Below are 20,162 nucleotides of genomic sequence, written 5' to 3'. Positions count from 1 at the left end.
ACAAAGTCTCTCTCTCCTCCCTGAGACTCGTGTAAATGAAGAATTTGCAACTGTGGCGCGAGTACTCTCTGTAACCCGACAGCTCCATCTATAGCCCAAGCAATATTGGTGTGATGTCATCGCAGAAAAAAAACTTCAAATACAGACTAGGGGAATCGTGACAAAAACTCGTGGTAATTATACTGGATACAAAGTGTGTATGGGGAGGATTGGTAGACATAGGTTGGCAGTGGTGGAAACTATGAAAATGAAATAATAAAACTGGGCTAATATGTTAAATAATGTATCATTTTAAAAACAAAACTTAAATTAATGTAGCCCACCTATTTATATTAGTCACCACAGTCGACAGAATAATGTTGTTTTCAAACTCAGGCGACCCCGTTTAGTTCATTTTTATTCTGTGCTAGTCTGTGGTCAATTTGGGCTTGTTTTTTTTTATGTTGACCGAACACATAATGAATCAAGTCAATATTTTTTTGCCTCTCACTTACTGCGGATAAATGATCCAATTGAATTATCTGTCAAATCTGTCACTTATCTGTCATTCGTGTTATTATTGGCATTTTAGGGATTAGGTGGGAGTTAGTGGAGACTGGGTAAAGTGGGGCATTTGGAGGTTAAGTTAATGAGTTACGTGTGTATGTATGTGTGTGTACATGTGTGAGAGCATGCATGCGTGAGTGCCACTGATGCATTTGAATAATATATTGTATGACCTTCCTTCTTACACAGCTGGACATGTGCTGAATGCTGCATGTCAGAGCCAGTGAGCGTGGCCTCACTCAATGGGGCCTGTGTGTCTGCTCTGTCTCAAGCCAGGCGCCCCTAGCATCTGTATTCACTTCACAGAATGTTGTGTCTGAACCGAGACTGATAGAGAGAGAGAGAGAGAGAGAGAGAGAGAGAGATTCTTTACTCCACTGTAAAAAGGAGGGCCTAGTGCAGTTGCTGATGCCCAGAGTTCTGGGGATGGCTGATCATGATGTATACGGTCTGAGAGAGAGTCTGAGTCTGTCCATGTCTATCTCTATCTCTATCTCTATCTCCATCTCTATCTCCATCTCCATCTCCATCTCCCTCTCTCTCTCTCTCTCTCTCTCTCCCTCTCTCTCTCTCTCTCTCTCTCTCTCTCTCTCTCTATCTCTCTCTCTCTCTCTTTCACTCTCTCTCTCTCTCTCTCTCTCTCTCTCTCTCTCTCTCTCTCACTCTCTCCAAGGATACAAGCCACGGCTTGTAAGAAAAACAGAAGAAGTCAGAGTAATCTCCGAACAGTCCCGCTAATCCTGACCAGCAGTCGAGTTACAGACTTGCTCCTGTCATTGTGATAGGATACATTTCACTCTCTTACACAATGACACTGGAAATTAAATAACCTTACGTGGGCTACAAAATAAATACTGTGTGTGAGAGTGTAGTTCAGAGAGAGGGAGAGAGCACAAAGGTTTGTGTGCATGTGTGTAAAAAATATTTTTATTAAGGATTGTTTTCTGCTCAGGTGTTTGTGGTGTGCGTGCACCTAAAGCTCTTTAAAATTAATGTGTGCATGTTTAAGGGAGTGGCATGTTCATTGTGCACAGTAGTAATGACCCCTGCAATGGAAAGAAATGTCCAAAGTCAAAGCCCCTTATATGTTATACTGTAGCTCTTCACATGCATTCTAATAATCTCAAAATAATCCACCATTAATCCATCCTTAAAATCGAATTTGACCGCAACTGGAATTTAATCACTTTGATAAACTATATTTTGAGATCATATGTGTGGACTTGTTGGGTGAAACAACCCATGTTGTTTGTGTCCAGACAAACTGACTGTCTGAAAAAAGTGAATGGAAGCCAACATAATTAATGAGCTGGTTCTTTTTTGGCTCAATTTAGGTTTTGGGATATGTGTTTGAACAATTTATTGTATTCAGATTTTTTTATTTTCCATTTTTGTGTTTTCCCGTACTCTCTCTATTTTTGCCTCATCTCTTTAGCAATAATCTCCCCCCCCCCCTTTCAGCCCTAACCCTCATCCTCCACAATCCCCAGACACGCATGAGATCAGAGCCCACACGCTTCAAGTGATCACCTTCAGACATTCATTCTTGCGTCGGAAAAGGTCACCCCTATAAATAGAGATCACTTGTCACCAAGTCAAGTGTGTGTGTGTCAGCCTGTTGCTCAGAAGCACAGAATAGACTGACTGACAGAGTCTGTGTGTGGGTGTGTGTGCTTGTGTGTTTGAGTGTGTGAGTGTGCGAATGCATGTGTCTGTGTCTGTACAATATGCATGTGTGCATGTACGTATATTATGACCCTGCAATAATGAGAACATTTAGTCTGATTGGCTCATAGAGGCACCACAGGGCCACTCTAGTTGGCAGAGGAGATAGGATGTCTTGACGTGTTAGGGCCACATTATCTACTGATTGGATCATAGCACATTGATTCACCCATGATTAACTCATGTCATTGTTTAGACCGCCTGTGAGCATCAGTGTTAGAGATTTTGTGGTGCATTCGAATGACTCATGATTCAAGATTAAAGATGACTTTGTTGGTACCTAGGGAAATTTGTCTTGGACATAAAGGCTGCAATTATAGTGCAGTAATAGACATGAAGTGTTTAGCACAAACAAGTGCAGACATACAGTAAGTGCATTCAAGTACATGCAACACAGGCCCTCATTTAGCATCCTCTTTATGTCTTGAGTTTAAGAGATTCTCAACCAGATCTCAACCAAATTAAAGCTATGCAATGAGTTCAGGGGAGGAATGCTTGAAGTACCAATGAGTGCTGGGAAAAAAACATATTTAAAACATAGGTATCTGTTTGGATAAAGTCAAAAAAATGAAAACAAATATACATTTGTTTACATGAACGTAAATATATTCATTTAGCAGACGCTTTTATCCAAAGCGACTTCCAAGAGAGAGCTTTACAAAAAGTGCAGAGGTCAATGATCATAAACAATGAGATAGCCACAAAAAAACATTGCGGGAAGCCAGAACATGAGCATACACTGTGATAAGCAACCAAGTGCCAATGGGAAGAAACATAAGATCAAGTAGTTAAACAAGTTACAAATTAAACAACATGAACCTCAAGAGTGTACCTGTAGGAAAGCAAGCAACAATAATATAATCACAAGTAGTTAACTCAGTTACAACTAACCAACAAGTTACAACTAACCAACAAGTGCAACAAGTCCCTCAGTAAGTGACATTGTAAGTGACATTGTGTTCGTGTTCATAAACCCTACGACTAAGCTTTATGATCACAAGAGTCAACAGTTACTCTCAGATTCAAAGCAGGCATTAGTTTATGCTAATTGTATACAAACAAAAATGTTTAGGACTCCTTTGGCTTTCTTGTTGCAACAGAAAGTAACATATCAAAGCTGTTTTAGTGGTTTGGTGTTTGCCAAACTAAGCTTACCCTTCATGAGGAAATAATCGAAATGATTATGTCCGACATTGGATCAGAAAAACAAACAGAAAGCAATAGTTTCAAATATGAACAATATTTTTCAATCCTCAACATTCTATTGTTGATTTTAAATTATTTCTCATAAGAAGATTGAACAGTTGCTGAATGCTCAGGTTCTGACAGTGAATGTTTGATCATCAAATTGGACACAACATACACAAATGTAATAGGATTTTCTTAAACATCCTATAATCAAATTGAACACAACATACACAAATGTAATAGGATGTTCTCAAACATCCTATAAAACCTCTAATCTTACCCCTGCTTGTTCTAAAGTCATTTTACAATTGACAGTTTCAATAATACTAACAGACCAAAAATGTTTGACTGTCAGATCGTAATGTATTTGCATAAGGAACTGGAGGATCCGCAAATCTACAATTCCCATGTTCCTCAAAAGGAAAGTACACCAAAAGGAAAGTGAGACAGGGTTAAAGAGGGAAGCCCCTGTTGTCGAGATCATGCCAAGCCACTGGATCCTGTCAATGGGATTAGGAAGGGCAGGGCAGAGATTAGGTCTCGCCAGTCTGGGAATCATTTTTGTGGGTGCTGAAGAGGTATGCAGATGGTATGGGTGGGCAAGGGGGTGGGGGTTGGTGTAAACCACCAATGTAGGGCACCAGGGTTTGGACACAACAGACGGTCCCTAGAGAGAACGTGATGGGGGTGGTGGCCAGAGGACAGGGATTCAGGGGGGTTGTAGGGAGAAGAGGCGGTCACTCCTTGGCGAGGGGATTTGGGTGGGAGGTAAAGTCAAGCATTAGATTCGTAAAACCCTGACCCCGCCATCCAATACTGTGTCAGTGGGTTGACCTTTGAGGTCATCACGGCAGTAAGTAAGCCATGTACGATGGAACCTGATTAACCAGGCAACCTCCACACCCCCCTTTATCCAAAACCACGAACCTGTCATGTTGAGCAGGGCCTGCGCTCATCAGCCAGTGGTTACAGATGAAGTTGAAGTTCAGAGGGTGGGTGGGGCGAATTCTGCAGTGTGAAATCCGATTGGAGATGCTTCTCATTCTCTTTAATCTTGAGACAAAAACCATAGACAGATGCTGAGAGGGGGGCTGACCACCCCACCCCCATTGACTCATTATGCAGTGGCAAGCCAGAAGAGACAAGGGTTTTGTCACTTGTTAATCACTTGCGTTTAAATGGAGTCCACAAGGACGTTGAAATGGAGTTGGAGGGTGGTGATAATCAAGTTTAAACTTCAGTGTTGCTATGGTCTCCTCCACTCAGCAAATAACTGAGTTGACAATGTGGGTTGAAAAACATTTACTGTCAACATAGATTTCTTTTTAAGTATGTGTTGACTTTTATTTCTCCATTTCCCAAAACCCAATTTTAAACTCAGCTTCAAGCCCACCCAACCCAGCACCTCCACATCAAGGTCATGCTGTGCAGTGGGGGGCGGACGCATCGCTTTTCACTACAGTACCTTCGCTGCTCCCTTTTCCTTCAAATTAGCCAACGCAGCCAAGATTGATGGTCTCCATAAAGCCAACATCGGCAGAACTTGTGAGGCCGTTTGCTGTTCAACCACCCATGGAGTATTTATCTGAGGTTAAAACCCATCTCTGTCTGCATCATGTGATAGCCCTACCTCCGGCCTTGCAGTCGGTAGAGTAGGGTTTGCTGAGAGATTGGTGTTGTAGTGTACCACAAATTCTGTCAGCACGTTAGATGTACAGCAATGTGCAACAGATACAGCCACAATGAGAGTGAGAAAACAGCATAGCAAGTTGTCATGTCGTAGCCTACAAGGTGTTGAATGTGTCATTGTGCAGTTGTATCTGATCTGTTCTAATTAGCAAAATTTAGTAAAAATAAGCATGTGAGAACTTTGTCAAAGGCACATTAGGCCATCTATGCTGGGCTATTTTCTCTAAGAGGAAGTGAAGTTGAATTGGTGATCATGACGCATACATTTGATGTTTCAAGATAGCCTGTTGTTCATGACAAAAGTGATAATGATGAGTGTTGGGACATGTGACAACTTTCAAAACATCGAACATTGTTCGAAACAAAACATAAAAACATGAAACTGGTGTGTGAACTGTGAATTCATGAATATAATTGAATTGATTTTATTTAAAAAAACAATGTAATAATATTTACTCAGTGGAGCATTAAGATCTAGACTATAGATCTTATCCTTGCACATTTTCCAAGAATACTGATTACATTGAATAATTATCTTCCACAAGTAAAACTAAAAAGTGTCATTTCTGCACCAGTCTTGTACAAACTGCATGAGGACAAAGAGTACATCGACTGCAGAGCTGAACTATCCTCCCCTTGACTCATACTCTAAGACTCACAGCAAGAGGAAAAAAACACAAAATCCACAATTCAATGCAAAGTGGGCTGACTCTGCAAAAACAAGAGAGTTTGAACCCCCCTCCACCCTCCCTCAGCCATGCCCGTTTGGGCAATACTCCACTTCTTCCTCTGAGGACTCACAACTGGAGGAACAGAAATAAGGGTTTTTATATATAGGCCATTTAGGAGTAGGCCTAAGCAAGACAGTTGTAAGGCCACAAATGTTTTTGGTTACAGTGCTCCTGTGTTCCAAAAGTCACAGTATACTAGATGTGTATATTACTATATAGAATTAAATATCTATTTACTGCTCACGAAAGATCTTGATACAAAGTCTACTACGCAGTTTAGATATCCACTACTGTATTCTTTGGAGATGGGAACTTCTCATGCTATTGAATATATAAGTGTATGTAAGTGTACACACAAACTGATTTTTAGAATAAAATATAGTATATAGGCTGTCATATCTTCATAAGGCTATTCCTCACACCGTACATGTCATCACTGATCACTTCCCACCAAGCTTAGGGTCTCTCGAGTTAAAGTTTTTGCTCCCTTCACATCCTCGGTAAACAGTCAATACAATTGCACTGGAGCATTTTGGTTTCCTCCCGACTTGTAATTTTAGAAACCCAAAATAAACAGCTTCTCCCAGGGAACACTGATGATTTAGAGAAGGGCCCAGGGTGTGGAATGCTAAGAACGTACTGTGAAGAGCGTTGTGTGGTTTGGTCTGGATGTCTGCTGGTAGTCACTATGTGTAAAGATGTGTGTGTGTGTGCGTGCGCGCGCGTGCGTGTGTGTGTGCGTGTGTGTGTGTGTGTGTGTATGGATCTCCATTGAATTACATTCACGTCACATTATCTTCTGACACATCAAGCAAACTATGGATTTGTGGTCTTTTTGTTTAAGTTTGACTTCTCTTCAAGTCATTCTGTCCTTACTTACTGGTAAGAGAGAGGAAGATGTGTGTCACCTTTTCCATGCAACAATGCCATGTCTGAAGAACCAACATGTAATGATCACCACAGAGCATGTGACTATGTGTGTTTGTGTGACTGTTATTCTACCCGTGCAAGACTGTCTGAGTGTTAACAAAGAAATCCTGAATTGTTAGCAAATGTTTTTACGTGTTTCTGCTTTCTGAATGGTTATTTCACATGTCAAAACCTAGAATGTTTGATAGGGTAAAATGTGTAGTCCTTATTTCTCTGACATTTAATTGGTGCTTGATTTTCACTTCCTGGAATACTGAGTGTACCTTAGCCGAAAACAAATCTGACTAATAAATCACTAGATTCTCTTGAACCTTATCTTTCTCCTTGCCTCTTTTATTTGATCTTCCTTTCTCTCTCTCCCTCTGTCCCCCTGTGGTTCAGTTGTGCTTTGTTATCTAGCACGGGCCAATAAAACATTCAGTGTAACACTACCCTTCCCTAACACTCTAGTCTGTTGCTGCATGACCATGCTTTCGGCCGCGATGGTTGGAGTGAAGGTCCAGTCACAGCTCCAAAACACATCAATAGAATAGGCATTCAAATCTACCCTGGTTCAAATGGGACCTCTCACACTACTGCGTTGTGTGAGAGGTTTGTGGATTAGATAGTGGTGCGCTTTGTACAAAATGTCCTGATTGGGCTGGTCCCTGTTCAGATTAGACACTCACCCTCAGATTAGTCCTACTGTGTGCAGATGTTCTGGGTGTCTGTAAAGGAGAGAGTGTTTCTTTACCTCGGTGACATTTACAGAGACAGGAAGAGGACACACGCACACCTGCACATTTCACACAAGTAATTTGTATACTTTTCACACACACACCTGTTTGGCACACATACACTTACACTGCCCTACTACTAATGAGAACGTTGAATTGTTTTCTCACTCTCTACACGGTATCTTAATCCCTTTTATGGTTTCATTAGAACAAAATGTCGATGTCAATGTTTTTCTCTGCATAATTTATTGTTATTACATTTATTATGTGCAATAAATTTCCTGCTACACAAAGTGCTTGACCTGACCGTAATATGAGGTGATAATGGGTCCCATGACCATAGATCAAATAAAATGTGTATGTGCCCATTTTTACATTTGGACAGAGGTTGTGCCCTTTGGACATCCATCTATAATTAAACCATCTTCTATTGGCTCACCCATTATTTATCTTGTATGGCTTAGAACAGGACAGGCGATATGTCTGTCTTTCTCCCCCATTCCACCCTTTGACTCTCTCCTGTTCCCTGTCTCTTTTGTTGCCCTGTCAGCTCACGGGGTGCCACAAAGTCCCGCAGGCACGGAGCATGCCAGCCTTGATGCCCTCCCCTGCCATGTTCCTCCCAAACAGCTCCGCAATTGCTCGGTCTCTCGGATGCTCACTTTACTCCCCATTTTGGTTCAATCCGGTCCTTTGAAAATCATATGACCACAGCAGTGGTAAAGATTAAGTTTGTGACCTTAATATTACATGAGAAGAGGATGTGATATATCAATCTATCCCAAGGGGGTAATCTATATTTTGACACTGTTACATAATCTGTTGTTTTGAAGAGTCCCTGCTCCCACATACACACATATACTTTGCACACTGATGAACTGTATCAGGCACTTTGCTAGTTTAGAATTTCCAAATATCTCTCCTTCAAACTATCTTCTATCTTTCAAAACTTTTTATTGAGCTTTCATTTATTCCAGATGTCCAATTAAGACCAGCATCTCTTTTCAAAATAGTCCTGATTACAGCAAATGAAAAACATTGGCAGTAACAGTACAAAATGCAACACATTTCCTGCAATGTAAATGCTAACATGTAAAGCATGCTAGAGCTTACATTACAGAAAAACCCATCGAATGTGCTTGGCTAACCTAAGACATTGCGCAATGTCAGTTTTTTTTGCTAGGCTAGGCCCTGGTGAGACCAAGAGATCAGGCTTTATTCCATCAAAGGGAACAATGTAGGCCACTGGAAATGTCTGCCAGCTATTTCATGTTAGGTAACCAATCACAACCTCTTTAATCAATACAGCGGCTGCATCCCTTTGTCTCTTTTTTCTCTCACTTAATCTCGATTGTCTCTCTTTCTCCCTCTCACCCCTGTTCCTCTCTCCATCTCAATATTTCTCCCGCTCTCACTGAAAATATCAAACTAACTGGCACGTGCTGCTCTGATTCCATGTTAAAAATGCATCAGTGTTTCGTTTCTCCCAAAAAGACCCCAAACATGAGACAAACACAACGCTCCGATGAGGACTTTCCCATGACGTGATGAATCTTGCTCACTCCAAACTAGCTTCCTGAATCATGTACAAACAGACTGTTTGGTCCCCCTGTGAAGCTGTAAGTGAAGGGAATTAAAAATACATCACTGCTGATCATTGAGGAAATGGTTACATGTGATGGAAACTGCCATGACTAAGCTATAAAATAAATTAAACTGTTTATCTTAACAAGAATCTGGCTGATGAGAGTCCATAGAGACATATTGTTGTCTACAAACTCAGACTGTCTGATTTTTATCAGACTGGTAAACTCAGACTGGCAATTACTTCTTTAATAAATCTCACAGTAAAGAGGCATTGTGTGTGCATGTGTGTTTGTGGATGTGTGTGAGTGTGTGTGCTGGTATGTGTGCACGTGAATGTGTGAGTGACAATGTCCGACACCGTTCACCCATATTGACAGTTAAGGCTATCTCATAGTATTACAGCTGTGACACATTTGTAAATGGACCCTAATCCATGTTATGTTGTATAATCTGCATAATCTGCATGCAACCTGATTGTACTAATACCATTGTCTGTCTCTCTGTCTCTCTGCATCATACTATCCCCCACCAAAGTAGTTGATTTCCTGTTGATTTCCTGTACCTTCATTACAAAATATCACCTCTCATTCGACATTCACAGGTTATATCCAGTACAGTTAAGACATTCCCTGTCTTGATCTAAAACAAAATTGTTGTCGTATGCAGGTTCAAATGATTACTTTCTGTAGCTTTGTCGTTTTTCTTTCATCCAACTTTTGTTCACTTTGGTGACTTAACAGAAATACAGAAATCTGTAGCAGCATTGACATAAAGAGGAGAAGAAATGGTTAGAAAGCCATTTTAGTGTAGCTTGATACTGCAGAGCTGAGGGAATTTCAGTAGAATGTTCCCTCTGTTGAAACTACCATACACTCAAAGGTAAGTATTCTGCCAGCACTGGACAGACTGCCAAACTATACAGTTTAATTAGGACACAGATACACTCACACAGATACACCACAAAATGCTTTCACACACAAACACACACACATACACTTACATAGTGTCAGATACCCAGTGCAGAAACTAACTACGCCGCATGTGCGTTTGGGGGAACGACAGATGGTAGATAGAAAGAAAGAGAAGAACACCTTTGTGCCTCGTCTTTCTCTGGCAGACTTTGTCAACAAGAGGAGCCAGCTCCCAGGCTATCTGCTGTTAAAGGCCTCTCACTACCCCTCTTTCTCAATACAGAAATGTGTCTGACGAACATTCAAACATAGGCTTTTTATGTATGTGTTGGTGTGTGTGTATGTTTCACGAAGAGCTACAGTGTAACACACTCGCATGAGTGGGTGTACAACAAACACAACCGCACAGCACACATGCACACACACAACAATGAGCTATGATTCAGAGACTGGCTTTAATTACACATCAGACATGATCTCCAGCTCTATCTCTCCAATCCCTCTTTCTCCATCTCTCATCCTCCCCCATTAACTGACAATCATCAACCTCGCAATCCAGCTTTAGCAAGTGTCAAATGCAAGGCATCTGACCCAGTAAGTCAGGGACATTACAGAACAGTGGGAGAGAACGTAGGAGGGGATAAATAATGTAATTTACCGTACTTTCACATCACTGACCATTAAATAAGAATAAGAGGAGAGGAGGGGGAAGAAAGGTGGGTACTTGACCTTCAGGGGGATTGTGGAAGCGAAAGGTAACAGCATGGACAGTACATATTTCTGAAACCAACACAACATTCTAACAGTAGGACAGCTCTGCCTCCTTGACCTGGTCTAGACTAGACAAGCAGTGTGTGTGTGTTAGTGTGTGTGGCGTGTGTATGTGTGTGGAACCTGTGTGTGTGGATCAGTTCTACATTTATTCACATATTTCCTTCTCTCTCTTTCTCTCCCCTCTTCTCTGTGTGCCACTGGCTCTGAGCCCAGAGGGATTCCTATCATCTGGTGTAGCTACATGATGCCAAGACCAACCACTGTGCTACACAGCATTTAAAGGCGATAGAGAGGGGTGGAGAGACGGGAGGAGGATGTCCACAAATCTGGGTAATCTGGGACGTAAAGAAGGATAGGGTTTGCATTGGAGAGGGAGAAGAGAGAGAAATGATAGAATTAGAAGAGGGCTAATGTGGACGGAGCGACAAATCCAAAATACTATTTACTCTCCCTCCCTTCCTCCTTTCACACTACACTCCCCTGAGGAGATGGGAAGAGAGGAGGAATAAAATAAACACAAGAAAGAAAAAAGAAGGAAAGAAAGAAAGGCCATGGCCAGCTGTCCTGTCTCAGCTTCTTTGAAGTGTTTTTTGCACCAATCGATCAGTCGTCCAAATCCAATCTCCCCAAACATTGTTTCGACAATTGCCCAGAGTGGCTACATCCTTTGAGGGAAAGGTCACTGTAATGAAATAAGGCCCACCCAATGGATTCTGTTTGAACCTTAAGCCTGTTGTGCTCCCTTTTCTTTCTCTCTATCTTTATTTCTTTCACACTCTCTTTTTTGATGCATACTTGATGCTTTAACACACTTGAAATTCATAATTAATAAAATGTCAATTCTCAGACTACAGGAATACAGGTGGCCGTTTGGTGTCCCCTTGAATGAGAGACTTTTCTTTATGGTCCGGTTATTCGGGTACTTCTCCTGAATTTTCCTTTTATTTTTGTTTCGATTTCTCTCCCTCACCAAACTTTCTCTTTTCTCCATCTTTCTATCTCGGATTTCACTTCTTATATCTCTTGAGTTTTCCTCTCTCACAAATTCAGATTTGAATGAGCTTCATTTACATGACAAAAGTGCTCATGCCCAGGCACTTGCACACTGAAACAAACACACCGGCTCTTCTCCCTCAGGCTATTTTTATTAGCCTTCTTTCATCTTGGCACCCCACTGCGCCTGCATGCCCTGAGGCCTTGGAATCTGGGTGGGTGAGGATAGGAGAGCTTGTAAATGACACAAGCCCAAATTAAGACCTCCATAATGGGTGGTGGATGGCAAATCATCTCACCATGCCAGAGTAATGGTCCTATGTACTTGGGCCTATATGGCAATGTGCGTAATGTTGCCATGCTTATTGGCATAAGTGAGACTGGGCTTGTTCATGTGGGTCTGTGTGTGTGTCTCTGTGAGCTCACAAGTGAATCCTTGAGGGTATTGTTGGGGAAAGCAGAGACACCCACCAGGAGGTTCACCATTACACCATGGGGTCAGCCATAATGACGTGTCCCTTTCACCAGCTCATGATTCCTTCCTCACCCTTCCTTTCTCTGTGTCTGGGCTGAAGTGCGTCATTAGTCGCCATCAACTTCCCGTTAGGTCACAGTCTCACATTCCTACAGCCCTAGCCTCTTGTGAGAGACACTCACCCACTGTGTGTAGGGGTCACCCTTAACCTCTCTTTTTGTCTACTTCTGAAGTGCAGCCCCAGACTGCGTAGACGCTTGTGGAAGCATTCAAAATAGCTGTATTCAAAAGATCCTCATTGCTCAATCCTAGTCTATCTCGCTGTTAGACCTTTGACGGGGAAAAGCCTCTGAGAGACAACGGTTTTTGAGTAAATTGTCCCTTTATTCATCTCTTTGAAGCACACTCATAGCTAAACGAGGAAGAATAATGAGTATATTCAAGTAGAGGGAGGCGCCGTTTGTTGACATTTTTCACACAGCTGTACCAGCTAATTAGCCTAACAGGGTTTCTAGAGTGCTTTAACAAGGTTGTCTCCTTTTCTGCATGCTGTTGGCTTCAGTCCCTGAAGAGAGTTTAGCAGCATAGGAAAAGTACAGAGACAGATTGGCTGTTCTCACAATGATATATACCAATAAAAGGTGGCGTATAGCAGAGAACAAACACAAGTGAATGGCTGAAACATAAATGATTATTTCAGGTCTGTTTTCAGAACTTCGTCAGTGCTATTGGTTCGTTGGACATCAAATTCAGCATTGTTTAATAACATGGGTTAGTAAACTTGCATGCTACCAATACATGTTGACTGGATATGTGTATGAAAATTTGAGTTGTGTGTGTTCACGAGTTGAGTGTGTTGCGTGTGTGTAAAGTAAAAATGTGTTAAACAAATATTTAGGTCAGCTGTATTGGCATACATAAGTTCAGAAGGGTAGTACATCTTTCACCTTTCACAGGTTTTCAGCACATAGAACAGGCTTAACTGTGACTGCTCCCAAAATATTTTGCGTGGAACTCTGAACAAGACAGAGGCAAGACTGGAGTTAAATGTATCTTACTCATATCTTCAATGGGGGAGACATGAGGGAGACATTTACATTTTACATTTACATTTTACATTTACATTTAGTCATTTAGCAGACGCTCTTATCCAGAGCGACTTACAGTAAGTACAGGGACATTCCCCCGAGGCAAGTAGGGTGAAGTGCCTTGCCCAAGGACACAATGTCATTTTGCACAGCCAGGAATCGAACCAGCGACCTTCTGATTACTAGCCTGATTCCCTAACCGCTCAGCCCCCTGACTCCCTACAGACATGAAGGAGACATGAGGGAGACATAGGGGAGACATGAGGGAGACATGGGGAGCCATGAGGTGACATGGGGGAGACATGAGGGAGACATGGGGGAGACATGAGGGAGACATGAGGGAGACATGAGGGAGACATGGGGGAGACATGAGGGAGACATGAGGGAGACATGGGGAGACATGAGGGAGACATAGGGGAGACATGGGGGAGACATGAGCAAGACATGGGGGAGACATGAGGGTGGCATGGGGGAGACATGAGGGAGACATAGGAGACATGAGGGAGACATAGGAGACATGAGGGAGACATAGGAGACATGAGGGAGACATGAGGGACACATGAGGGAGGCATGGGGGAGACATGAGGGTGGCATGGGGGAGACATGAGGGAGACATAGGAGACATGGGGGAGACATGAGGGAGACATGAGGGAGACATGGGTGAGTTGGGGTGAGTGCAGAAGCCAGACAGGAGGTTATAAAAGTAAGCGGTAAGTGGCTAGCTGGTGCCATCCTCATTACCTTCACTAATGCCCCCCAGCCTGATCAATGTTCCCACACCACCAGACTGCATTAGCCCAGAACACATAGGCCTTCTGGGGCTGAGGGAGGGAGAGAGAGGTGGAGAGATGCAAACAGAGAGAACTTGCATACAGCTACTCTGAGGGGCTCCGCACATGGCACTCAGTCATTGATCTGAGGCCATTATGTGGGCTACTGTCCAGGGTCCTGAATGAGAATATCATACGTTTAGGGTTGAGCAAAGAGGCATTGAGGTCAGCATCTAAATGCCCAACAGCGGATATATAACATAAGAGCTTTTCTATTGTCTCAAGCATCAGCCTGGATAATGAGGTGATACAGTATGTTTTGAGTGGAGCTCAGCGAATTGCATATAGATTTACTGTTGATTGTTTGAGTGTTTTTCCAGTCAGGCAGTCATGGGGAAATTACATTTTGCCCCGAGCCTGTGCAATTTAATGTACTGTAGAACTGTTTCTCTAAGCAGAACAAACACCCTGTTCACCCGAAAAGCCGATGTAATAGACTTTCCTGGACTTAAACTGAACCACAGCCTATTGGCTTGTAGCTTTCCATACTTAAGATTTGGTTTTAAATAGTAGAGAAGGTTGATCTGTTTGTCTCGCTTTCGGGCATCCTCATACAAGTGGCCAGTATCTCTGAAAAATATTTTGACAAAGGTTTCTGCAGAGTAAACCCCCCACTGCCCCACGACGACCACTCATCTTTGACGTGAGCTTTGACCTCTGTCAGCTGTTGCTGGTTAACCAATCGTGACAGGTCAAGCTCCTCAGTTAGGGTGGCCACAGGACCTGGAAGCCTCTGAAGGTGAAAGAGCCTGATTGTTTAACAAGATTAGGGCTTGGGTTCACAGTTCATGGACTTTCCTCTCTTCAGCATGAAGCAGCACAACAGTAACAGCACTACTGCCTCTCTGTTGCTTGTTGTTCATTAATTCTCACATTTAGTCTTCATGACCATTTCAACTAAAACCAGTTGAAATTGATGTGTTGATGTGTTAATTTGAACTAATAGTTCAAATAAATTAAATCGCATACTTTGTTTGAAAGTGGTTAATAGGCCGTCAAGTATAAAAATGTCTACTACTTTGTATAATTTTCTGTCTGAGTGAAAACATTTCTGTCTGTTTTGGATATTCTAGTAACATTAAATCTTAACTCCAGGACCTTATTTTCTGGCAGAAATCTTGATGGAAAATATTTGTTTTATTGGCAGACTTTTCTGCCCTCTGGTGGTAAAAACATGACAAATACACAGTATTACAGTCCCTGGAACTGATGTTCTACCATAACCTGGGGTCAACTCCATTAAATTAATTAAGAACACAGAACACCAAAACAGACATTTTAATGGCCATCAACATAATGTTATTTAAATGACCAATTAGTAAACAAATCATTTATTTCCATATCAAATTCTACCAACAATGTCAAAAAGTTTTTTTATGGCATCTAACAACCTGATACCCACAAAGATCTCTAAAAATTACCTATGTCAAGGCAGCATTAATCCTGTATTTACAATAAAATGTATATACTATCCCTTATCTGAATCATAACCTACAATGTAACAGAATGGAAAATGTCTCACCTGTAGCAATATAGAGGCAAGTGTCACAGAGTCTTCGTTTATATGTAAATTCAGCCATAGTTTACAGTAATCTGGGATTAAAGTAGTGGGTGAGAGGATTGAGATTCAGGTTCCAGTCCTGGCGTGTCGGCTAGAGTTTTTGCGGTACCCTGAGTTCCTTGGGTCAAAGTTCAGTTTTTCTCAGTATATCCCACCAGGCGGGCGCTATCCTCCCAGAGTCTCAAGGCCACTACATCATCTCTTCCTTCAGGGGCTGTCTGTTTCACAGCGCAATCACTAAAACACACACACCACATGAATTAAATGTGAAGTGAGCACAACTGGACAAATAAACACAACTGGGCAAATTGTGAACACAGCAGGTCATGTGGCAGTACATTTTTTTTTACATTTAGCAGACGCTCTTATCCAGAGCGACTTACAGTTACAAGTACAGGGAGTACAGGGTGCCTTGCCCAAGGACACAACTTCATTTGGCACTGCCGGGAATCGAACTGGCAACCTTCAGATTACTAGCCCGATTCCCTAACCTCTCAGCCACCTGACTCCCTAGGCAGTAGGTTACCTGAAGTAGCAGCCAGACTGGGGCTCCAGTCCAGGGGTGACAGCACAGTAGATGGAGGTCTGGGCCCCCTGGGAGGGGGTCTTCATCAGGAGCATCGAGGGAGCCGACAGGATGGCCCTCAGCATGGGGAACCAGCTCTCCACGTGACGGCCCAGCTCCGTCTTGATCACCCCCGGGTGCAGACTATAGGATGTCACCCCTGTCCCTGCCAAGGGAGAGCGATACGGAGATATGGATGTGGGGGCGGGTGACATGTTACAGAGGTGACGTGAGGGAGGAGGGTGGTGACATTGAGGGTTACAGAGGTGAAATTAAAGGAGGTGAAACCAGTTATAGTGATATCCACTAACCAGTGTGTGACGTCTTTGTGTTTACCTTTCATCCTACGGGACAACTCTCTGGAGAACAGCACATTGGCGAGTTTGCTCTGTCTGTAGCTGACCAGAGAGTTGTACGGCCTCTTGTTGAAGAACAGATCATCAAACTGGAGCTTTCCTGGAGCAAACAGAGACTTCATGTCATCTTTTTCAGTAGATCAATTTATAAATTAATTTAAATATTATAATTTTGTCCAATCAGGGGCAAAGTGTCCGACTCACTTTTTGAAAACAGCACCTTTTTTTTTACCGGAAAATTTGTTTAACGGCCCTATCCTCAGCTATTTAAAAGTTATTTATTTTTCTCCCACATTTGAAAACAAACCTATGTCCCTGTGTTCAATGAACAAATAAATAATCAGATGTAACCAATAGTTTACATTGGACTAGAACAAGAACAAATAAATACTGTAAAATACTGTCCTTGTGAATGTTTTAAAAATAAAGTTAATCAAGTTACCCCCTCGGTGTGCAATGCTGGACACATTCACCACCCGGCTGGGGGCGGAGCTTTTGAGCTTGTCCAGAAGGAGATTGGTCAGCAGGAAGTGCCCTAAGTGATTGACAGCCAGTTGTGTCTCAAAGCCATCCTCTGTTATCCACTTAGGGCACATCATCACACCTGATGAACAGCAGTTACAAGATAAACTCACCATGATCTACATAATTCTCACTGCAAATACAATAGCTAATCTGTTCAATCTGCCTGACATTCATCTAAAACATCATACACCGTACATAATAATTTATAAAGGCAATTTCTTCATCAGAAACCTTTAAAGTCCTTGTACATTCCATGATGTAAACCTGTACGGCACAAAGAAACCAAACGACCAGCGGAGGAGGGTCTAGACAGGGTCAACGAGCTGAACCATATTTTTAACAGCTTTGATTCACATCCACACGCAACCACGCCCTCCCCATCCCTTATTCCACACCCTCACTCAAGGGCGTCTGCAACCCTAAAGACACTTTCCCCTTCTCCCTCTCTGACCATTATCATGCCCCACCTCCCCCACTCCTTCCGCCCCATCAATATTCACACAGCAACACAAGGGTCCCACAGGGGGCCCTGTTCACTCTACACATCGGACTTCACATACAACTGTTAGACATGCCATCTGCAGAAGTTAGCGGACGACTCAATTGTTGGATGTGTAAAGGAAGATCATGAAGAGGAGTACAGAGGCCTGGTTGATGACAGGAGCACCTTCAAGAACAAACTCATTCTGTTACAGTACTCAACTGTACTCACTTCAGGAGGTCCTTCCTGCCAGTTGCCATCAGACTGCACAATGGTCTGTGTACTGGACACTCAGGTCCTTGAGCCAGTGCTGCAGGTACACTTACACTTAGTTCTGACCTCACTATTAGGTCAATGCACAACAGATCTGTTGTGCATTGAAATGTTTTATTGTAGGCAATACTGTGAATTTACTGTCTACACTTGTATTATCACTGTGTATACTTGTTAACCTAAAGTTATATCTAATCTAGTACAATGATGACTGAGCAACATCCTCCTTTAAGATGGGCTCATGAGTGTGACTTTCAATTACAAACCAGTATCCAAATGAACCAAAAATCTCATCGGTCCCCTGCTTGAAGATTAGGCACACCTGATGTTTTCTTGAAACCCACCTGCGTTGTTTATTAGTATGTCCAGACGCTCCTCACTAGCGAGGAACTCCTTGGTGAACTCCCTGACGGAGTACAGCGAGGCCAGGTCTAGGTGGCGGACCACAACGTTGCCATTTCCCGTGGAACGGCGGATTTCTTCTGCTGCCTTCTCAGCCCGCGTCAAGTCACGGCATGCCATGACCACCCTTGCCCCTGCATCCAAAATGGACCACAACAGCAATAGGTTTTTGATAGTGTTTTCAAACACTCACATATGCACACATACGACTGCATACACTCTAATACTAACATTAACTCATTCTCTCCCACCCTTCTAAACACACAGTAATCTAACAGAAAACATCCATTCAACTTTACTTAAATAATGCAACTTATTTTCCACACACACCCCTGACATACTGAGAACACATTAAGGGACACCACCCAATCAAATCCAGGTCCTGCAAAAGGTGCCCCACATCCCCCGCAAAAACCAACACACCATAATCTGATAGAAATATGGCACAGGACACACATAATCTGATAATCTAGTCATGGAGAAATGGTTTGTCCATTGAGGTTTATCTCAGAGAGTGCTTTATGGCGATCTCTGATGATAAAATGATTCCAAAGCCAGTTCCATGCTGTTCTCTCTTGGGAGATAATAGCTGAAATAATTCATAACGAATGGATGGTTGTGTTTGGATTGTTCTAGGTATGGATTTATTGCCTGGTTAGGATAACCCATAATACCATAATCTTATACAATGTAGGGATCTACATGGTCACATGAACACACACACTGATATAATCAAACAATGAAAACAAATGCACACCCACACTCAGATCCACACACACACCTCTTATAGAGAGTTTGTCTGACGGCCCCATGCTAAGCCCAACCTGTACTGTACCTCGATGTGCCATGTCACGGGACGTCTCCTTTCCGATCCCAGTGTTGGCACCAGTGATGAGCACTGTCTTGCCCTCCAGTCGGACTGAACATCGACACACACCACCAGCTATCCATTTTCTCAATAGAATAAAGCCTTGGGGCAGAGGGTCCACAAACAATGAGGTTGTAAAACGATTGATTTTCTTTCACAGTATCAGTGTCATTGTAGTTACAGTGAATGATTGGTCAGAGGATGGTGTGATGTTTCTATGCAATATAGGTAGACTAAAATGTCTGAGTGGTTTAGTGTACTATATTCATGTGCATGGGCACATTTAGGTCTGGGTCCAGTGATCTTTGGCTTGCATTGTCTAAATTTGCCTTTAGCACGATGTGAATGTTGAATATGTTGGGTTGAATTTAACTTAAGGAAATGTTAGATAAAATATTGCTTTTGGTTGTTGTGTGCACAGTAGTGGTGTACGTGTGTGTAAGTATCTGTATGTATTGCAAATAACTTTCAAGACCCCTTGTAATATAATAGGCTAAATACATAATATAAATCATATATTTTGTATAGAAAAATAACAGCAACCTTTTCTATATTATCGTAAAAAGCAGGAAAAACACATTAAAGCCCAAACACGCAAACACGGTCAAATACAGAGAATAACAATGCTCCGGAAAAACCTGACCTGATTTTTACCATTTTTGTACTTTATTTAACATTTTTTGCGATACATTTTTTACGTGTGATTGTTTCAGTCGTCGTTGGTCCACATTCTATTAGTAATAAGCTACTTTTGTTGATACTTAAATCATCAGACACCACAACAGAAGCGAGAGCCATAGGCCATGACTTACAGATCACTGTCACAGCAATGACAGCGCCATACTTCGCTGGTGTAGACAAATCAACTTCATCCCACATATTCTCCGTAGGACCGGACCCACCAGACCACGGGTGGACCGAATACCCTCCTTGGGGATCCCTCCTCAT

At 42.4% G+C, this 20,162-nt stretch overlaps 1 protein-coding gene across 1 annotated transcript; it reads right to left on the bottom strand.

Moving 5' to 3' along the window:
• Positions 1-15,620: 15,620 nt before the first annotated feature.
• On the bottom strand, positions 15,621-20,162 carry si:dkey-23o4.6 (retinol dehydrogenase 12). Its single transcript, XM_067237524.1, has 7 exons — positions 20,027-20,162; positions 19,182-19,316; positions 18,289-18,480; positions 17,108-17,269; positions 16,646-16,765; positions 16,271-16,475; positions 15,621-15,981 (listed from the first exon to the last, which is right to left on the bottom strand). Exons 1-7 carry the CDS (start codon positions 20,160-20,162, stop codon positions 15,876-15,878), a joined length of 1,056 nt encoding a protein of 351 aa, XP_067093625.1. The 3' UTR covers positions 15,621-15,875.

Source organism: Osmerus mordax, chromosome 6 (genome assembly GCF_038355195.1).
Source record: "Osmerus mordax isolate fOsmMor3 chromosome 6, fOsmMor3.pri, whole genome shotgun sequence".
Classification (NCBI taxonomy): Eukaryota; Metazoa; Chordata; class Actinopteri; order Osmeriformes; family Osmeridae; genus Osmerus; species Osmerus mordax.
This window is presented reverse-complemented; position numbering and strand designations above follow the sequence as displayed.

Coding starts and splice junctions, on each gene's coding strand:
- si:dkey-23o4.6 (XM_067237524.1), bottom strand. CDS start 20,162: ATGAGGAGGGATCCCCAAGGAGGGTATTCGGTCCACCCGTGGTCTGGT. Junction 16,766..17,107: donor CAGCATTGCACACCGAGGGG/GTAACTTGATTA, acceptor TGTTTGCTCCAG/GAAAGCTCCAGTTTGATGAT. Junction 15,982..16,270: donor CAGTCTGGCTGCTACTTCAG/GTAACCTACTGC, acceptor TGTGTGTTTTAG/TGATTGCGCTGTGAAACAGA.